General features: G+C 46.3%; 6 protein-coding genes across 6 annotated transcripts; 4 read left to right on the top strand and 2 right to left on the bottom strand.

The window, feature by feature from the left end:
• Window positions 1-2,500: 2,500 nt before the first annotated feature.
• LOZ57_004905 (uncharacterized protein) lies at window positions 2,501-3,485 on the top strand (the record flags this gene model as incomplete). Its single annotated transcript, XM_049253944.1, has 3 exons — window positions 2,501-2,566; window positions 2,634-3,383; window positions 3,444-3,485. The coding sequence occupies 3 exons, from the start codon at window positions 2,501-2,503 to the stop codon at window positions 3,483-3,485; spliced, it is 858 nt and encodes a 285-aa protein (XP_049107013.1).
• A 5,924-nt stretch (window positions 3,486-9,409) lies between these two features.
• Window positions 9,410-12,654, top strand: ARB1 (ABC transporter ATP-binding protein arb1; the record flags this gene model as incomplete). The annotated part of the gene is made up of 5 exons (XM_049253943.1): window positions 9,410-9,438; window positions 9,493-10,069; window positions 10,455-11,252; window positions 11,311-12,452; window positions 12,528-12,654. 5 exons carry the CDS (start codon window positions 9,410-9,412, stop codon window positions 12,652-12,654), a joined length of 2,673 nt encoding a protein of 890 aa, XP_049107012.1.
• Window positions 12,655-13,011: 357 nt separating this feature from the next.
• LOZ57_004903 (uncharacterized protein) lies at window positions 13,012-14,300 on the bottom strand (the record flags this gene model as incomplete). Its single annotated transcript, XM_049253942.1, has 2 exons — window positions 13,012-13,941; window positions 14,016-14,300. 2 exons carry the CDS (start codon window positions 14,298-14,300, stop codon window positions 13,012-13,014), a joined length of 1,215 nt encoding a protein of 404 aa, XP_049107011.1.
• A 744-nt stretch (window positions 14,301-15,044) lies between these two features.
• On the bottom strand, window positions 15,045-15,913 carry ubc1 (Ubiquitin-conjugating enzyme E2 1; the record flags this gene model as incomplete). Its single annotated transcript, XM_049253941.1, has 3 exons — window positions 15,045-15,219; window positions 15,279-15,583; window positions 15,656-15,913. 3 exons carry the CDS (start codon window positions 15,911-15,913, stop codon window positions 15,045-15,047), a joined length of 738 nt encoding a protein of 245 aa, XP_049107010.1.
• Window positions 15,914-17,172: 1,259 nt separating this feature from the next.
• RPT2 (ATPase of 26S proteasome regulatory subunit 4) lies at window positions 17,173-18,752 on the top strand (the record flags this gene model as incomplete). The annotated part of the gene is made up of 4 exons (XM_049253940.1): window positions 17,173-17,175; window positions 17,239-17,301; window positions 17,374-18,439; window positions 18,502-18,752. The coding sequence occupies 4 exons, from the start codon at window positions 17,173-17,175 to the stop codon at window positions 18,750-18,752; spliced, it is 1,383 nt and encodes a 460-aa protein (XP_049107009.1).
• Window positions 18,753-19,052: 300 nt separating this feature from the next.
• On the top strand, window positions 19,053-20,762 carry LOZ57_004900 (uncharacterized protein; the record flags this gene model as incomplete). The annotated part of the gene is made up of 1 exon (XM_049253939.1): window positions 19,053-20,762. One exon carries the CDS (start codon window positions 19,053-19,055, stop codon window positions 20,760-20,762), a length of 1,710 nt encoding a protein of 569 aa, XP_049107008.1.
• Window positions 20,763-21,248: the final 486 nt, after the last annotated feature.

The following is a 21,248-nucleotide window of genomic DNA, read 5'->3' as shown; positions in this document are numbered from 1 at the left end:
TCACAGCCCACGGCTACATCCAACACCTTGTGTATTAGCCAAGTAAAGTGCTTCACAGGAGCTGTATGGGCAGCGGGGGTCATGACTTTGGAGTGGTGCTGGTTGTTGAACAACACACATGTTTGTAGTAGGACTCAAGGCATTAGCTCGTTAACTAATAGGTGCAGAGTACTCCGTAACTACCTGTTAACAAAATACCTAGCTAAGATGGTTATTGAACTTCTTCACACAAGATTTACCCCTAGATTCTTCTAATTAGACATATACTACTCCATTCTACTAAGATTAGAAAGTGAAGCAAGCAGGTAGCCACAATTAACATTGGTGAAGGCTGTGTCTTGTTAAACATGAGGTATCCCATGCACTGTACATGCAGGGTGCTTCAGCAATACATATGCTCTAGACCTTCGCTTGCCTCCAAACAGGCCTGCCCAGACCAGAATTTCCCGCCTAATTGAAACTGTTCCCATAAGAATCACGAAGTCGAAGTCCCCTGAGCATGTTTAGGCTTGCTGTAGTAGGTACTGCCAACCTCGATAGACAGGCCCCGCCTTTGAGGCACTGATTGTGGATTCCAAGCAGGCTGTTTTTTGAGATGTCTGGAGTATATGGAGCTGTAATAGCTGAGTCAAATTCGACACCGGAGTTTAAGAATGTTCGTGTTCTTTTTTTTAGAGCAATGTCAATATTGCTGCCTCGAAGAAACTGTACTCCCCATGTCTTTCATGGCTCTTAGAATGAGGGCCAGGCATGCCCAATCCAAGTTGACTTCAACAGGGGCATCGAGTAATAGGTGGAGGCAAGAGTATGTCTGTTTTCTTGTCAAAAGGGAGTTTACGATAACATTATGGAACGCGAGACACCTGGATACATATATCTTGACCTGAAATTGTTTCATAGGAACTTATCGCAGCATGTGTTGAAGAGAATCAATTCAAAGTGGCGAGAATAGAGGGGTTTTTGAACGTTTGTTAGCAGTTTCGCCGTCGATGACAAGAGACCCGATTCTTTTCTTTTAATATTAGAACAGATGCCGGTGTATCCGTTCGGCAACGTTCACGAGGCATGGCATTTCGCTTCTGGACGGTTCTGACGGATCTCCCTGCATGGGTCCGGCGTTACTTAAATACGCCATTCCCTCTCGCTCCCTAGGTTGTACCCATTATATACAAGGAAGGTCTTGTCTGGGGTAGTACGACAACCTGTCCCAAAAGTAGGGTCTTCAATATATCGCCAATAAATGCATTGCACATCAATCCCTTCAGAGAGGCCAAGCTTGCACTGCGTTTCGTTTGGAACCGGCTGGTGAGGTATACTCCGGACCTCCGTACCTATATACATAGTGGCTCCCACATTCAACTAGCGAACGTGTCACCAAGGCTAGGATTAGTACATAACTACCTAGTTAGTTTATGCAGTTGGTCTCCATAAAGTTAGGCGCTTGGGGCAACGCGCATCACAGCCGGCTGACGTTGTATTGATTCAGGGGACGCTGCTTTGCGGGCCTGACAGCGAAGTCCACACCGGTTCGCCTTGAAAGAGCCTTGCGCTTTTCCTTTCGAGCGAACCCTGCACCGAGAAGGCCGAACACCCCTGATTCACCTGCCAGCCCAGCTGGAGTCGGTTCCGTTTTGTGAGTTCCGATCAAGGGCGAGCGAATGGAAAATAGTCGACGTGCCTGGATGGAGGCATGGCGCGTACAGATATGAACGCAAAGTTACATGCGCGGAAACGACAGGAACAGGCACGTTAGTTAAGCTCGGCGCAGGAGACTGGGGGTGAGACGAGATATCAAATACGACTTCAAAGTGTCGCGGGCTTTGCACTGTAACTAACTTGATCAAAAAATATCATAGCCATGTAGCCCAGGTCTCTTGCCTCCCCCCGGGTTCTATCGCCCGCTGGACCTTGGGGCTGGATCAAGGCGGGATTTCCCGATCCAAGGTCGCATTGCGTGTGGATGCGTCGGTCCCGTTGCGGGAGCTTGAGGTCGTTCAAACCCTAGTTCGCCAGGCTTAAGCTTCACTAGTTACATAACTAACTAGGTAGTTAGCTAGTTAGTTGGTTAGTTGACTAGTTAGTCGTCGCGGGTTGTCGGCGCTTGCTGTTGGCTCACACAACATTATTTGTTGAATGGGGGTAGCCATCCTCGCTGCATCACACCTCAATGGCTGAATCCTCGATCCTCGAAACCTGGTACACTCAACATCGTGGCGTTTTCCCGCGCCTGCATCGATTGTTCGCCCGCACGAACTTATTATATATTGCGGGCCTCCCGTGATGAACAGGCTCGAAGAAGCTCAGACGGACTTGCCCAATTACGCTTAAATCGGCGTGCCCTGTGTACATGGTCTCTACAAGACTGGCGAATATCCTGTCCACTAGCTTCGCATCCTAGCTCCGAAACTTCAAGCGTCTCTAGCATTAACTTCTCTGGTATTGAGCGGAGTGGAATACAAATACTGTTTCTGGCGGTTGGAATTTCAAACCTCTCTTTAAAATGGAGGAGAAAGATGTCAACGGCAATCAATACTACCTCCCGAAGGATTCAAAATTAAGGAAGTCGGTAATATATTACTACAAACGCTTCACAATTTTCAGAGGAATTATATTGCTGACAGGATGTGTGGCAGGACGATCGACGCGAAATTAATTTACTACATTACATCTACGCCCAGAAAAACCTCGATGAGATTAGAGGGTCTCCTGAGAAAGTTCTGGCTCTAATAGATGAGTTTGGAAGGAATAAGGCTTTCTTGATGAATGTGGGCACATACAAAGGCAAGATCGTCACAGATATTATTGAGGAAATCAAGCCGCAAACCATGATTGAGTTAGGCGGATATGTCGGCTATTCTGCTATTTTATTTGGGAATGCCCTACGCAATATAGGCGGTAAACGATACTACAGCCTGGAAAGAAATCCTGAGTGCGCTGCTGTGGCTACCATGTTGGTGGACCTGGCTGGCCTACGAGATATCGTTACGATTCTTGTCGGAAATAGTGATGTCGTGCTGCACAAACTGTGTACATCTGGCACACTTACTAAAATTGAACTAATGTTTCTCGATCATTTCAAAGCCGCCTATGTGACGGATTTGAAGCTGTGCGAGCAATTGAAGATGATAGTTCCAGGGACTGTTGTTGCGGCTGACAATGTGATTATTCCTGGAAACCCCGTCTATCTCGAATATGTACGCAGCAGCGTCCCCGCAAAGAGAGAGATGGCGCAGAATCCTTCAAGCGGCTACAAAATATTCTCTCCACAGATTATTTCTTGGTATGCGAATAAGGAGGAGAAGCCCACATTTGATGCTGTGGGCAATCCGAACTTGGTCTACGAGACTAGGTTGTTTGAAAGCATTGAGCCAACTGGAGAGATTGTATGTTCCTTGCATATTATCCGACATATCTTTTCTCATACTAACGAGATGTTCATCCAGGATGGAGTTGAAGTTACGCGCTGCGTTGGCATCGAGGAGTGAGAGGTGTTTGTGTACTCAATGCTTACAAACGGCACACTAGCACTGCAGAAAAAAAGAAGATATTTTGACTGGCTGGTCATATAATTGTGTATGGTAACTACTGAGTACCCTGGACTCATTTAATGAGTAGCCAGCAAGGGCCAATGGTGTTGTAGGCAGCGTAAGGAAGATTATAGGTATGTACTCCGTACAGAGTAGCTACCCGTTCAGATTAACTCAAAGCTACCATTCATTCTGCTTGCCTTCGCCTTGGTAGCTTTTATTGTGAGCCGTATGAAGGCGTACATAGATGCGAGAGCTATGTGATAGCCAACTAAAAATATCATTGCAATTGATTAATATAGGGCACATATTTTATTGTGATATTGGAAGAACCTGGATAATGGTGACCTAGCCCAATGACCCCCCAGCTCGCCGGCCTACCTTTGACTCCAATTCCCTACATGCAAACGTTCATTCATCTAACCACTAGTTACCAGGCTTTGTGAAATTTGCAAGTACCCTTTCCTCTATAATGAAATTGAAACTTACCGTTGATTTGTCAAAATAAGCTAGGCTAATGATGTGTGAAATGAAAATATTTTTTTTCACGATTGGCCCTTGAAAACATCAGCGCCTGTTGCTGTCATCCCATAATGTTGCTTTGACCACGGGTATGGACGCCAGTATCACTTGCCCCCTGGGTGCATGTGACAAGGATCATTTTGGATAGATAGAGGTCCCAACTACTGTTTTGATAATCCACTATTGGGGAGAGTCAGACACAAATGCCGTTGCTCAATACTGTGACTGGGGTCATTGGAATCATAGAGGCATGCCAAATTCGCTCGACGAGCGATTCCTAGGCGACTTGATGATGGATCCATTTACCATGTAAAAATTCCGTTTCAACGGCGATCACGAATGTCAGCGTTTGGTGGCGCAATGGCTTATCATTCGGACGATTCAACGTGGGTGGTGGGTGCCAATAGTCTGGTTTTCGACAGCAAGAGAGTATGAGCTGCAGTCGCAACTCTCGCCCAATACCTTCGCAAGATTCTGATAGAAGAAAGTGGCTGGGCCATGAAGTTCTCGAAAGGTAAAGAAGAGACTAAGGCTCACACGCGTGAATCCGAGGCTTGGAGCATTGGACTTCAAAAGTTCAAAGCAGCCCAACCCGATTGAAATTGTGGGTTAGCTACTCCATACTTCCGCTACCTATTATATATGTCGTGGAACTTGGCGAAAACAAGGTGCCGTTCTATTCTCTCTTCGAAATGCAGCGTCTAGTTCGGCCCATTAAACCGTGCATACTGCGATCCAGTCACACGGGGCCTTTGCTCTTGATATCCACTAACTAGATATCGACACTTCCTTTACAAAGTACTCCGTGCTCCAAAAAGAACACCCCAGTCCGGGGCTGTTTCGAAGAGCCCACTCGCTCGTCGTCCCAATAAATGTCACTACGGGGCACTAGCCTGCATTATATCCCTAGGAGTCACTTATACTCTGTGCTTTTCCTTTGTACCACCGGTAGGGGCTAACCAGTCTCTTTCAATTTTACAAGGCTTTGTTGAAGATACGTTGCAAAAAAGGACTTCGAGAGAGCCCCCTGGAAGCTGAATTCAGAGTGGATTAGCTCTGGACTTAGGCTATTGTCAATACCATCTTCAAGAAAGGAAAACACTCCGTGGGCATTTGATCTTCCAATGGATCAAAGAGCCTTGCAGTTCTCCGTATTGGGCAAAGCTTGGAATTCAACTTCGAATCATTCTTGAAATATGATGGGTTTGAAATTTCATACGGGTTTAGCGTGAAGATCGCCCTCTCTGATCTTCCGATCAACGCCGCGCTCCGCCATTTTCAGTACAAGTGTGTGACACTGACAAGTCATGGTCAAGACGGGCCCGGTGTGTGCAGCGAGTAAGGACTACAGACGCATTCCATTTTGTGCAACAAACCCACGCCACATGAAGGACACGCGTTACCACCACGGAGAGCATCCCGGCTCTCAGCCTTCCGACAACCAGCTGTTATTTGTGAAGGCGGCTCGTGCGTCAAATGATTGACAAATCTAAACGGGGAATCCCATTGACTGGAACAAGCCTTGCTATCCGGTGGCAATTCCGATTATTAATTCCTCTGAAAGTGTCTTGCTTGGTGTTTTCGTCTGCGTTTCGACCGCCGGGTCAGGCGAGCCGTGAGAATTCGGTTTCCTTTTGCAGGCATTTGTTCTAAACACAAAGTCGAGATCTTGTCCGGTAGTTAGTTGTTTTCGTTTCGCGATTATTGTACTCCGTACAGAGTATGCGAATGCTCCAACAGACCATGCTCTCCCAGTTTTCAGTTCCACGTGGAAGTGCGACGTCGTGTTGGGAATTCACTTATAGGCTGCAATTCGGAGACGTTACTCAAGGGCTTTGCCAGTTCACCCTACTTGCACGGTGGAGAAGGGAGCCCGTTTTGGTCTTTCATGGTTAAGGGGTCGGCGCGCATCGCTTCCACACGTACGGAATGCCTCATGTATACTAAACCCACGTTGACCCGACACGAAGACGTCCACGCCAGAGGCCGGAGGACACGGAAGACACGCCATTTCAGTCGCCGCTATTGGCTATCATTGGCCCAGATGGAAAGCATGACAAGCATGACTTTCTAAGGGATCTGCAATTGGACAAAGGCCGTATTGATGAGCTGAATAGCGCCATCTGCAGAAAGAGGTTCGGTGAGCCTTCTTGCGCCCTCACACCTTCTTCTTGCTCTGATTCCACCCGCTCTTCACACTCACGTGTGCTTGGTATGGGACCTCAATGATAATAATATCACACCCGTCGCCAACGACGAGCTCTCCTTGATTTCTGCTCTGGATGTTTTATCCGTTCGGAAGACCTGCTCCTTGAACAGGGCAGGCGGAAATCGTGGATGGTTCGGCTGCCATGAATACTGCACGGCCGGGAATCTGTCTATCTCGTCACCAATGGCATTTTTGGAGGGTTTTTCGATAGGTCTGAGCTTGGTTGGAAGAAGTAACCCTCAGTTTGACCCGGGACTTCAAAATACGTCGAAAGCTTCTCTGATATTGGGTATCTCTGGACTCTTTTCCGGTATTGCGCTTCTTGTGGTTCTTGTGAGACTCTATGTTCGAATATTTATAGATAAACGTCTCGCAATTGACGACTACTTTACTATACTGGCATCGGTGAGTCTATTCCTTTTCCACGGCGATATGTCTCACTGTACAGACTCTGTTAACATGTGGAAATAGGCATGCGCATCACTAGTTCTTGCTTGTTTGATCATGGAATCCAAGCATGGACTTGGCCGATATACCCAATTTATTACTCGATCTGACCATGCTGCCCTCATAAAACTCGCATACTTCCATTTTATAATTCTCGGGATTGCGATTTTCGCCGTGAAGTTTTCATTTGTATTTTTTTTGTTAAGAATACTTCCAAGGGGGAAGGCCTATATCTTCCTAAAGATTATACTCTGTGCGTTACTTCACTCTCTCCAGCATGCTATGTAACTCTAACAGCTACTGATGTTCTCGGGTGAAAAGGTTATATTCTTCTTCTTGGGCTGGCTAATTTTGGATTCCAAATATTCCGATGCATCCCTGTAAGCGCCGGGTGGTCACTCACTGAAAGGGATGAGGCAAAGTGCTTATCAAGGAGGGGATTCATGGTGTTTAATATGATAATCAGTGGTAGGTTCCAGAAACATGTTTATGAGGGAGAAACATCATTAAGTGGAAAATAGGAATGGATGCCATTGTTGATGCCATCGTTGTCACATTTTGCACATTCGTGTTCTATAATTTTCATCAAACACAACGGTATCGCCTGGCTTTTTGTGTCATTGCCACATTTGGCTATATGTAAGGAGCTGTACTCGACGTTGAACGCCACAGTTGGTTCGCAATACTTACGATTGCCTAGCACATGCTTCGCTTCCATAATCAAGACTGCTATGTCAGTTTACGCTTTAAAGGTAAATATCAAATATCGGTATGTCACTAAAATTTGAACTGTCACTAAAAATCCAAAATACTAACAAGATAAATTAGTGGCGTTGACTATGGACTGTGGTCTCTGTATGTATTGAAAGGAGGAATCCTAAGTTTCAACCAACCCCATCTTACGGAAATAAAAAAATCAGTCAGGACTTACGGATGCTTCACTTCACAGGCTTGAGCTAAATCTAGCTTTAATCGCGGCCTCTCTCTCAACACTCAGTCCTCTGTACAATATAAATCATCCGCGCCCTCGCCGTGAGTCGACGACGATTCGCTCAATAAACAACTACTCTAGTCACTATGAGGAAGATATTGGCCTTTCATCTTTCTCCAACGAACACCCCTTGACTAAATTTCCCCGCCGCCCGAGTACAGCTCATGTTGAACCCAACGATTTTGAGAAGAACCCCGGAAATCGGTCAAGCGTTTGCAACTATTCAGTTGAGGTTACTGCCTTAAACAGTCATAAGACAACGAGAAAAAACTCATTCAAAGCAAGTCGCCAATTTATTAGCCACCAGGTACACAGTATTCTCGAGAACAAGGATATTTCTTCTTGTCCTCCGACTGCTTCCCTAGCTGATGAGCTGTCTGGCCCGTGGCATGACGGGATCGGATGTAGTTCTCCGGCGAATGCCATTGTACGAAGAACGGATGTCTACGTGCGGATGGACGACGTACTGGATGAGGAATGTATTGTAGAGAAAGAAGAGCCAGAAAAGAAATCTAAATGGAAACTCTAAGAAAGATACGAATGAAATTCTACATTCTTTATATTATCCCGTGGTGCAGGATCGATAGGGGTTTTCTCTTCTGAAAGAGGATACCAGGCGGAGGCTGCAAATGATAATATATTGGAATCCAGTCCCGAATGGATTTTACCATGTCTCCTTGGTCTCTTCGTGTTGATAGACCTCGGCTGCCTGAAGAGGAAGGGGGATGTCCGCCTAGTTGGCCCCTTGAGAATGACGTGAGACTTCAACGTTTTAGTAGGGCGGTTGAGAACTCGTTTTATTATTGCGGACGTATATTCCAGAATGAGTGCTGTTGCAACGATTACGAAACTTGGGAGCCACAATGATGGTCTTGTAAGCCAATGAACTAGGCAACTACTCCATGAAGGGTACGGAGTACACACTCGCCAACCCAACATAAACGCAACCTACCATCCGCCGCCAAAGAACATAGTACTCCGTACTTAAAAATTATTCCATATATTGATATAGCAGAGACTCTTAAAAATTATGAATGGTATTATTAGGATAATGAATTTAAAGTAGGAACCTGCATATAGCGTGGAAAGGGGGAAGGAAGATCTGATGAGGAGTAAATTACATACATGAGACATAGAATACAAGCTCATACATGTTTCGAAGATGCCAATTGGCCATGGTTTAGCGTGCCTGGAATGTTTTGGTATTACCAGAACCGTTACGGAGTTGGTGCGGGGTGGTTCCGCGGAAATACTATCATTGCTGTTAAGATAACTCTGGTACATTATTTCAGCCAGCAAGCCAAAGAGTCAAACAAAAAGAAAGTGCGGGCGGTAAACTAGCTTCGGCAGAACGGCAGTTCCGTCTACTTTTCTAGATGGCGATCTGCTGTTGGGATTCGTTCTACTTTTTTGCACGCTCGATTTTTTTATAAAAAAGGAGTTCAAAAATGCTGGCTCCCAAAATTCCATTCATAGAAGATGCTCCCAACCTCCAGACATTAGAGATAGATATTGACCGCTTTCTGAACCGATTCATTCCCCATCCGCGATGGTATCTTCTGCCCAGGCCCTTAGCCCACTTCCTAGGGCATCGGCTGCATCCTCTTCCGAAAGTTGGAAACGTGCTGGTCATGTTTTGGTCGTTGATAGGGATATTCACAGGCTTAATTGTTGTTACAGTGGTCTCAGCCCACATTCCTTCATTCCAGCAGCATGGAGCCCCAATTATCGTCGGAAGCTTTGTAGGTTGCAGCCATAAACCGCACCTGGCATACTATATATGTTTGTATTAACAGGCAGCAGGGTGCGGCCGCCGTGCTGGAGTATTGCGCCATTGAGTCTCCGCTGGCACAACCTCGAAACGCAATTTTCGGTCAGTTTTTCTCTGCCCTGGTTGGGATTTGTATCGTAAAGCTCTTCGAGCTGAACCCAAACCATGAGAAACTATACTGGGTTGCTGGCCCTCTTGCCTGTGCAGCAGCGACACTGATCATGATTGTTACGAAGACCGTCCACCCGCCAGCTGGAGCCACGGGACTGCTTGCAGTGGTCGACCCAACGACGAGGCGTATGGGCTGGTTCCTACTGCCTGTGGTTCTTCTCTGCTCAGTCTTGATCCTTGTTGTGGCCCTCCTGGTCAACAATGTTCAAAGACAGTTTCCTATGCACTGGTGGACTTCAGAAAGCCTTTTGTCGACTGGCCAAAAGAATGAAGACGACTCAACGGAGACTGAGGAAGCAGATCCTTTACCTCTTCCTGTAATCAAGGAAAAGGCACCACACAACCGTCGTCAAATAACCATTCAAGCTGGGCAGATAATTGTTCCTGATTCTCTCGTTCTTACTCCAGGAGAGATGCGGTGTCTGGAAGAAGTTAGTAGGCGGCTTTAAGCCCCTTTTCCAATGTTCCAATAGACGGTATAAGGATACAATGCTAGTAGACTTTCCTCTTGATTTCCTGCTCTCTGGCTTTTCCACCATACAGTTGGCTGACGTCATGGAAACGGTGGCTCAACGGAGCGGAATATTATACTTACGGCTTGGCAAAGGTGGCGGTGGGTTGGCTTACATAATTTAACAAGGCTTTTTTCAAAAAATTCAGCAACGGTGCGAAGAGCTTCAGCATTGATTACTGCCAGTCCGAGGTGCATTCTAGAGAGCTCTCTGTGTCTTTGTAGTCCTGGTCTTACAGCGGTGTTCAATAAACTGACTTGGTGCAGGCTTGGTAATAGACCCCACTGATTTGTTTATTTCCTAGCCCGCTTTTCTTTTAGTTAGGGCTTCTATCGATAAGACCCCAAGCCGCCCCCCACCTATCGCAGCGTCAACCGCAAATCCTTTCGACTGCTTCATATTTTTTTTTTCTCAAGTACATCGACCCATTAATCCGGGTCCGCTTGACGGGGATAAAGCTTTCGTGTCGGTATCCATATCCAGAATGGTGTCTGCGTCAAAAGCCGCCCGCCAGGCTAAGCGTGCCGCCGAAGGCAAGGAGAAGAAAACGCCCGCTTCCCGGCTGTCTTCCAAGGTCAACTCAAAGAATGTCTCACAGGCATCATCTGTGAATGGTGACGAAGTGGAGGATACCAACCTTGTGGAGGAGCCTGCCACCAGTGCCTCAAAGATGTCCGATGTCAAGAAGCTGACGGAGCAGATGGATAAACATGGTCTATCCGATCGTGTAACAACCGGTGTGTTATCATCGCTTTCTTCTAGCAGAGACGTAAAGATTACATCGGCATCGCTTGTTTTCCACGGCCGAGTTATCATAACCGATACCACACTCGAACTCAACTACAGCCGACGATATGGCCTCCTTGGTGAAAACGGCTGTGGAAAATCCACGCTTTTGAAAGCGATTGACAAGAGAGAATTTCCGATTCCAGAGCATATTGACATCTACTTACTCAACGAAGGCGCTCCTCCAAGTGATCTTGGCGCCTTAGAATGGGTTGTGAGAGAGGCAGAAAATGAGATGGATCGGCTCGATAAGCTTGCGGAAGAGATTCTGGAAAAGGATGGCCCTGAAAGCCCTGTTTTAGAGGACTTATACGAGGTAAGCCTGGCTCCTTAAAATAGAATTTTTTCGGCTCTCAAAATTAACGTAAGTATAGCGAATGGAAAACATGGACCCTTCCACCTTCCACACAAGAGCATCTTTGATTTTGACTGGTTTGGGCTTCAATAAAGTTACCATTACAAAGAAGACGAAAGACATGTCTGGTGGTTGGAGAATGCGTGTCGCTCTCGCAAAGGCCTTGTTCGTCAAACCGTCGTTGCTGCTTCTCGATGATCCAACTGCCCATCTTGACTTAGAGGCCTGTGTGTGGCTCGAGGAATACCTGAAGAAGTGGGATCGCACCCTCATCCTTGTTTCGCATAGCATGGATTTCTTGAATGGTGTTTGCTCAAACATGATTGATATGCGCGAGAAGAAATTGATTTACTACGGTGGTAACTACGACTCTTACCATAAGACTCGTTCCGAGAACGAAACAAATCAGATGAAAGCATACCACAAGCAACAAGAAGAAATTGCTCACATTAAGAAGTTCATTGCGTCCGCCGGTACATATGCTAACTTGGTCCGACAAGCCAAGTCCCGCCAAAAGATTCTCGACAAAATGGAGGCGGAAGGGTTTATTCAACCTGTTGTGCCAGACAAAGTCTTCACATTTCGCTTTGCAGATGTTGAAAAATTGCCACCGCCTGTACTCTCTTTTGATGATGTGACATTTTCGTACAGCGGAGAAGCGAAGGACAACCTCTACGAGCACTTGGACTTTGGTGTTGACATGGACTCCAGAACCGCGCTAGTCGGCCCCAACGGTGTTGGAAAATCAACTCTCCTCCGTCTTATGACTGGAAAACTGAGCTCAACCTCTGGTACCGTCACTCGTCATACTCATCTCAAACTGGGATTATACAGTCAGCACTCTGCAGAGCAGCTAGATCTTACTAAATCCGCCCTTGATTTCGTTCGAGATAAATACAAGGAAAAGTCCCAGGACTACCAATACTGGCGCCAGCAGCTCGGCCGCTATGGTCTTACGGGTGAAGCCCAAACCGCGCTGATGGGTACTCTATCTGAGGGCCAAAAGAGTAGAATTGTTTTCGCTCTGCTTGCTATTGATGGACCCAACATGCTTCTCCTTGACGAGCCTACAAACGGTCTTGATATTCCTACTATCGACAGTTTGGCAGATGCCATCAATGCCTTCAGTGGTGGCGTTGTTGTGGTTTCTCACGATTTCAGGTTCGTATTCCCTTTTATTTTCTTGTTTTTCTAACCTTTAATCGCACAGTATGCTAATATTTCTAATCCCGCTAGACTCCTTGATAAAATCGCAAAAGATATCATGGTATGCGAGCATAAAACTGTCCGTCGATGGGACGGCAGTATCGGCGAATATAAGGCATATTTGAGGAAAAAGATGATTTCAGCTGGTCAAGTTTAATATCGTCTCTCTTGTCGGAAGATTTCTTTCGTCTCATTTTGATAATCTGGTGCCAAACGGCATTTTGTTTTTGTTTTCCCTCTATTGCATTGATAAAAAGGGATGGTTCGCTTTTTTCTAGCCACTATTTGGCTTGGTTTTAGAGTACAATAAAATGGTATTTGGGAAACTAAATAAATAAATAAATTGGTTCTGGACTGCCGTATACAAGTACATGCTTGAGTTTACTCCATGTTGTTGGTAATATCCAGGCAAATATAGGTAAAGACTAGATAGCTAATTTTTCATTGCATTATGGCACCAGATCTGATCCCTTTATGGAGGCCCAAAAAACAGAGGTTTTGTAGCACTTAGTTCTTACATATCATTACTTTCATCGCCTTCGATGGTGGTACTGCCTTGTAACTTTCTTTTCTTCGGGGCATGCGTGTCAGTCTGGTCAGCATCGCTGACAGGCCCGATCACCGCCGCCGGAGTTACACTTCCTGAGCCTTCCCTTTTCTTTGAGCCCAAGCGCTTTTCTGGGTGCTGGCACAGGTAAAGCTTTTTGCCTATTCGTTTTAGGTTTGTCATCCTGGCAGGGTCTGGAGGGACGTTGGGGCCATGCTTTTTCATATAGTCAGACAATAGCATGGAGCATGAAGCCAAAGTTTCTAAGAGGACTTTTCGCATGGAAGCCACCGCAGGTGGTGAGTCTTTTGAGCTATCAGGGGCGGCTGGGTCGGAGGTATTAGGGCCAAATTTTGTATCTAAATAAAAATCCAAAAGGGGCTTATCAATTAGGAGCAGAGCAGAGAGCCATATCTGGGGGGGTGAAAAAAGAAAGTAAGCGTCTGTTGTTTGGGCAGCGGCTTTAAGAATATGTCTTGTTTGGTTATGAACAAGGCCAATTCGGTCCGCTATTGACTTTGCCGCTGAGCCCGCTGGTGGTGGATAGTTAGTTTCAATATACTGTTGTAATTCTGTAGCGCTTTGTTCTCGTGCATTAGGTTTTAAAGGGCCTTGCCCATTCACTATAGCGTGGAGTTCCATCATCCCACCGTCTAAGCCGCGGAACGGATGACGAACATCAAAGGTATATCGTAAACCCTCGCTGAGAAGATATTCTGGTCCAATGATTTCTTCGGGAGATAATTTGGGGATTTTCTCCGCGAATGAACGTAGGGGCATATAGTAATTCTCTGTTTTGGTGGCGAGGAAAAGAGCACAGGGCATGATGTCCTTGGGGTGGTAAATCATGGCTGAGTTTGTAAGGTAAAACCGGCGAATATATTGGATTGCGGTAGCCTGTAGTTCATACACAATTAGTATTCAGTTTATAAGTTTATAATCCCTTGTCCGGAATTCAGCGGGCTTTGTACCCTCACAGTTGTTGGCAGTGGAGGTTGGTACTCATCTGCAAGCTCGAGTGTTTTCTCGCAGTAGTACTGCACCAACTCTAGTTCTTCTTCCGGCAATAAACAATCAATGTCCAGGTCGCTATGCCCTACCGTGCCTTTCTCCGCATCTGGCTGATTGACAGACGCACGCTTGACACGTTTGCAGGCATTGGCGTTGGTCTTAGCTCGGATGGAAGTCAGGCCTTCTTTCGTAAAGGACCATAGCCGGAATTGAGAAGACGTTCGGTAGCGGTCATCTTCTGGCATTGTAAGCTCGTGTCTGAATCCGAATTTCTATGCAGTTGTAGTGGCGGAGGGTTGTGGATGAGCTTAGCTTAGCGCCAACAGCACAAATTCAGGTTGATTGTAGGGTCTCTTTGTACTTCGTAGGTGAGTAGGAAGTGGCTGCCAGAAAATAGAACAGGCGATTATTATATCTATGTATCATATTTCTTATAAAATGGCACTGCCTCTTGCTGTGCAAAAGGTGTTTTGAATACTCTGCAAACAATACAAAGTCTAGGCCACACACTGGAAGCTAATGTAGTTACATAACTAGTTAACTATGAAGTTGCCGCCAAGACCATCATCAGCTTTGTGGAAGCTATTGAGATTGACACTGATACATATGTAAACGCAGAGAAAATCAATATGGAAATTAATATTTTCAGAAAGGGGGCGATCAGCCCATACTAGTATTTTTCCACAAACCTGGAATGCGGCGAGTTGAAGCTAGTCCAAGAGTAAGATGTTATATTGAGAAGTTGTAGGTCTTATGTAGGGATCTGGAATGCTCAAAATAAAGATCACACCTCCGTCCTGCCTTATAACGCCAGTAGATTTCGCCAGACACCTTTCGCTATCCACTCCTTTCGTCAATCTGGCCCATTGTAATCGGCACGTATAGCGAGAGCACAAAGCCCCCTGAAATGGATGGGGCGCTGAGAACAGAAAATACCAGGATGAAAATCCAAGCTGGACAAAGAAAACCAACCAGTCCCCAAATTTGTTTCATGGCTCTCCCAAAAGGCGCGCGGTTATATCACCCATATATGCTTCCTCTAACTCATAATCTTCACCATCCATTCTGTCAATGCCAACATATTTGAAGGCAGACACCACCCTCTGGACATCAAAACCCATTCCACAAAAGCGGTCAACAAGGTCTTTGTTATATCCCTCGTAACTGTGGCTAGCCGTTAGCGTGAAAGGTGCGCCACGATGATAAAAGTCAGATATACATACGCAGCGAGCTCTTCCTGTTCTTGATCCTTCTTTGATTTTATTTCCTTCGCACGGATAGATGCTGCCGTAGCCCCACCGCTGCTCTCGCCTACATGCTTTTTGGGGGCACCAGCATGGATAACTGCCCATTCTCTCGCTACTCTCTCAAATTCCTTCGGACTCCGCAGAAGCATATTTGCTACCTCAGCGTCTTGGGGATCTTTAGGCTCGGGTGTGCTTAGGAGTGACTGTAAAGACAGCAAAGCTGATTTGATAGTGAAAACGGGAGACCATGCTGTTCCCAGAGTGTCCAGGCAAATAGCTCCCTACGCGGAATACAGTCTACTAGTTAGCATCCTCTCTGGGTATTTACCGGCTGTGGATACTCCTGGACTTACGGTTTGACTGCTAACGTTAGGATGCCATAATTTCGTGTCGAATCTCATCTCGGGAGGTCGAAACGGGTAGTCACTGGGGATCTTGATATCTACACGATACGTCCCGCCTTCGTAAGGAGTCCCAGGTGGCCCCCGAAAGGTTCCTTTCAGATGTGTGAGGTTGTCGCCGGCAGTGGGCTCGACAGTAACTTGAGAGCAGCTATCGTCATGAATATCCGCCAGCTCCTTGGCAATACGACGGGTAGGATTAGAGGCCATGACGAACAGATGGAGATCGAGACTTGATCATAAAAGAGCGGCAAAGGAAATAAATCCAATCTAAAATAAGCTATACAGTAGATTTCGGGAATATATTTGGAAACTACTGATTCTCAGGCTTTCATGTTAGCATTCCATGAACTACAGTCGTGTTTCAGGGGCATATGGCTCATGGTTGGATGTCATCGAGGAAAATGCTTAGCGGGGATGACGCAAAAAATTGCGGGAAACTTTTTAACAGGTAAAAGAAGAGGGAGATCGCACTCCAACATCAAGTCTCATGAGACTGGACAACGCAAGAGAATAAAGGTAGACGGCTTACTTGCAGGTCAACGATATTGCACCAAGGCTGATGGCTAGACAGTGGATGGCCGATGACGTTGATCATGCAGCAAAAAGAAAAAAGAATTAAAATGAGGAGGTGCAGGACTGTGAGAGGCGGCGAAACGACGTGAGCGATCAAGATGAGATTTGAGTCAGCTTAGGCTGCACAGCAAACGGTGCAGATCGGAGGGGGCTTGCAGGGTCAGAGCAGGCTGGAAACAAGGATGATGGGTGAGAGCCAACCAGGAGTGAACAGGTGATGGCGTGGAAGTGGTGTCTGGCAATTCTGGCGGCGAATGTGCCTCTTATTGGAGCAAGGTGGCAGCTATTGTGACGGGAGGAGGAGTGAAGCCGTGCAGGCAGAAGATGGGAACCTTTGCAGGGTACTATTATTGTTAGTATTTAAGTTTACTCCGTCACTTTAGCGTTAACGTTTTTCAATCTCCAGCGCCTGTATCCCGCACCTTGAGAGCTCGAGACAAGATGCCGTCAAGGTGGGCCAAGTTACGGTCTTGGTCCACCGGATATACCTGCACTCGGCCAGGAAGATGTCGATAGCATTCGCAGTCACATAAAGTCCTCGCCGTACTCTACTCTCACGATTATGACATCGCAACTGCCACGGCCCCGTACTCGTCTTTCTGACGTGGTGAGGCGGACTGGAGCTAATAGTTAGTACTCGCCTGGCCAATCATAGCGACTTTGCCTAAGCTTGATACCCATTAGTAACTAAGTTAGTTAGTTATGTAAGGTTTCCTGACTAAGCATTCGGGTCGCGCTGCTGTCGTTGCTTCCAGACACTCAGCTAGGAAGAACATTCAACCCTTCAGGCACTTGATTCATATAGCTGTATTCAACTCTGTCTGTTATCCATAAGAGCTTGTATTGACACAAGTGAAGCTCCACATCCTAAAGGCCCTGCCCACATTCTCAAGATGGTATGTCTCTGCTCATCGTTACCAACAGAAACTACGGGGATACTGATTGGAGCGAATTTATAGGGTAATCAGCAATCCCAGATGGGAAATAACTCGGGAGATGGAAAGGACGAGAAAGATAAGAAAGTCGGTTTCTGGCTTGTTCCTATACTGGTTATATTTGAAGCACTTTTTTTATACTAATATGAAGCTTTCTAGAAAGAAAAGCCAAAATATGAACCACCTCCACAACCCACGACTAGAATTGGCCGCAAGAAGCGCAAGGCTGCTGGCCCTAATGCTGCAGCCAAACTTCCCACTATATATCCCACCTCGCGATGCAAATTACGATACCTGCGGATGCAACGAATCCATGACCACCTGCTCCTAGAGGAGGAGTACGTTGAAAACCAAGAGCGTATCCGCAAGTCCAAAGCTCAGGCTGCAGCACCTTCTACCAGTGATGATTTTGACGCCCCAGACCGCAATGCTGATGAACGAGGCCGAGTTGATGATATGAGAGGGAGCCCCATGGGTGTTGGAAACTTGGAAGAGATGATTGATGATGATCACGCCATTATTTCAAGTGCCACTGGTCCGGAGTACTATGTCTCTATCATGTCATTTGTGGATAAAGATCTACTCGAACCGGGGGCTAGTATTCTTCTTCACCACAAGTCGGTCTCGGTGGTAGGCGTTCTCACCGATGATGCCGACCCTCTGGTTTCTGTAATGAAGCTCGATAAAGCTCCCACCGAGTCCTATGCAGATATTGGTGGCCTGGAATCGCAAATCCAAGAGGTCCGGGAAGCCGTCGAGTTACCACTGTTACATCCTGAGCTATACGAGGAAATGGGCATCAAACCCCCGAAGGGTGTTATTCTCTACGGTGGGCCTGGAACTGGAAAAACACTGCTTGCGAAGGCTGTTGCCAATCAAACCAGTGCTACCTTCTTACGTATTGTCGGCAGTGAACTTATTCAAAAATATCTCGGCGACGGTCCTAGACTGGTTCGCCAAATCTTCCAAGTAGCCGCTGAACATGCCCCATCCATCGTTTTCATCGATGAAATCGATGCCATTGGGACTAAACGTTACGAATCCACTTCTGGTGGTGAGCGTGAAGTCCAACGCACCATGTTGGAACTCCTTAACCAGCTTGATGGGTTCGACGATCGCGGTGATGTCAAGGTCATCATGGCTACCAATAAAATTGAGACTTTGGACCCAGCATTGATTCGACCTGGTCGCATTGATCGCAAGATTCTCTTCGAAAATCCAGACCGTGAGTTATATCAACTAAAAATTATATTTGATCCATTAACTAATATGATTGCCTTTTTATAGAAAATACCAAGAAGAAGATCTTTGCCCTTCATACTTCCAAGATGTCTCTAAGTGAAGATGTCGACTTGGATGAGTTTATTGGCCAAAAGGATGACCTTTCTGGTGCGGATATCAAAGCAATTTGCTCCGAAGCGGGGTTGATGGCACTACGGGAGCGACGTATGCGGGTTCAAATGGCAGATTTTAGGGCTGCCAGAGAACGTGTCATGAAAACCAAGAGTGAGAATGAACCGGAAGGATTATATCTATAGAATGATTCCGGATTCTGCTTGCAATGTACACTACGGCGCATTTATCTCGTTCAATAGTTGCGATATCTACATAGCTTTCCCCAACCCATTCTTGGTCCTTTTACTCCAAGTACTTTTAAATTGTTTAACTTTTGCATACATTTCGTTCGTAAATCTCAAGTGCCCAGCATAGAGAAGTTAGGTTTGCCAAGCTAATTATGTATATTCAGCGATCAAACGTCGCAAACAGGTTGGAGATAAAGCAGAGCTCAGTTCTAAATCTCCCAAGGCCCAACAAACGCCGCACATTCGCCGGACAATATGGAGGGGTTCGATGAAGACGCTTTTAAAAAGTTTTTTCCTAGTGGCTTTGGAAAGCAGGATCGGGAGACCGATGTTGCCGCACAGATTGAAAGAACGAAGCGTACAGCCAAACCGACGGCAACACAGACTCAAACACAGAACATTGAGGCTGTAGCAGCGGATGAAGCAGCGGTATCAAGCTCTGAGTCCGATGAATCAGACGATGATGACGAGTTTCCAGTATCGCACGCTCTCGTGTTCAAGACCCATGACCGTCCTGTCACTACAATCACTGTTGATCCTTCTGGGTCCCGAATGATAACTGGATCGACAGATTGCACGATAAAGCTTCATGACTTCGCATCGCTTACCCCTACAACCTTGCGAGCTTTCAAATCAGTTGAACCATCTGCCAAGAAACATTCTGCTGCCTCCGAAACACACCCCGTTCACCTCACCAAATTCAACCCATTGTCTCCCAGCCAGGTACTCGTAATTACTGCAACCCCACAGCCGAAGATCCTATCTCGGGATGGAGATACATTAACGGAGTTCGTCAAAGGGGACATGTATTTACGAGATATGCATAATACGAAAGGCCATGTCTCGGAGGTCACAAGTGGAACGTGGAGCCCTACTGATTATAACCTATGCGCCACCGGAGGCACAGATAGTACAGTTCGAATATGGGATGCCAATATAGGGAGAAGCCAGAAGGAAGTTATTGTTCATAAGTCTAGGGCAGCAGGTTCGGCTGGAAGAACAAGAATAACGGCCGTTGCTTGGGGATCGCCTGGTCAAGGAGGAAATAATGTCCTTGTAGCAGCTGCGTTAGATGGAAGCCTAGTAATGTGGAGCGGAAACGGACCTTACACAAGGCCAAGTGGGGAAGTTCGAGATGCTCATATAAAAGATACCTGGACGAGCGGATTGGATATAAGTCCAGATGGTAGGTTAGTTGTGACAAGAGGAGGTGATGATACCCTGAAGCTCTGGGATACTAGGAAATTCAAAAAGCCGGTAACAACCGTCACACATGCTTCAGGATCAAAATTATATCCCACCTCTAACATACAATTTTCTCCAAATGGGGCAAATATCATTACGGGCTCAGATACTGGGCACTTATACATTATGAACCCTGCAACCTTGAAACCTGAACTAACGACTCCAGTGTCCCCTGACTTACCGCTTATCACTGTGCTCTGGCATGACAAATTAAAGCAAATACTTGCTGGTTCCGCTAATGGGCAAACGCACATCCTATACAATCCAAACCTTTCGCGAAATGGTGCTCTAACGATCATGTCCAAGGCACCTAAGCGTCGCCATATTGATGACGATCCCAACCTAACAACTGACCTCTCTCTTGGTTTCTCTGGAGAAGGCATCAGCACTGGCGGTTTTGCTAGCAAAAATTCTACAATTGGTCTCACAGCATCAGGCAAATCCCGTGACCCACGGCGGCCTCACCTACCAGCACAGACACCGTTTGCGAAAAGTCAGCCGGATGAAAAGCATATCAAGGAAAATATCCCCCTCAGTTCGATGAGAGACGAGGACCCGAGAGAAGCATTACTGAAGTATGCAGAGAAAGCAGAGAAGGAGCCTTTGTTTACAAACGCATGGAAACATACCCAACCAAAGCCTATATTTGCAGAATTAAGTGATGAAGAAGAAGAGGAGTCAAGAAATCAAGGCCCTGACAAAAAGAGATTAAAAAGATGATGTTAGGCTGTTTAATCGAGGTGTCTATTTCTTTGCATTATGGTCTACTAATACTGTATCATTTTTTTCGAGTACTATACCTTCTCTGTATATATCCTTATTCCCTCAAATAACCATTTGAAACAATCACATGGACATAGTGATGTATCTTTCACGGGAGATTGATGAATAAGCAATAGCCACTGCCGACGAGCTAGCCCCTTCAGGATGAACGTGCGTTGCTAGGATGAGTAAGGTAATAACCTTATTCCCACCTTGTTTGTCCTCGAAGCTTTTGATGCAAGTGGGAGAAGCTGAGCTGGACCTCACAACTGCCCGGCGCTTATCGACAACGACACTCGTGATAAGCTTGCTGTCAGATTACTGAAGGTAGCCAACTATGCCTTCCGCGCTGACCCCTGGATCCAAAGTGGCCTAGAGCTTGCTTTGCCTTCGCGGTTTACTTAGGGAGCCGCGACAGGTCGACTGGCAGAATCCCGGCGCTCT

This window comes from Ophidiomyces ophidiicola (genome assembly GCF_022830035.1).
Source record: "Ophidiomyces ophidiicola strain CBS 122913 chromosome Unknown scaffold_22, whole genome shotgun sequence".
NCBI classification, from domain to species: Eukaryota; Fungi; Ascomycota; class Eurotiomycetes; order Onygenales; family Onygenaceae; genus Ophidiomyces; species Ophidiomyces ophidiicola.
This window is presented reverse-complemented; position numbering and strand designations above follow the sequence as displayed.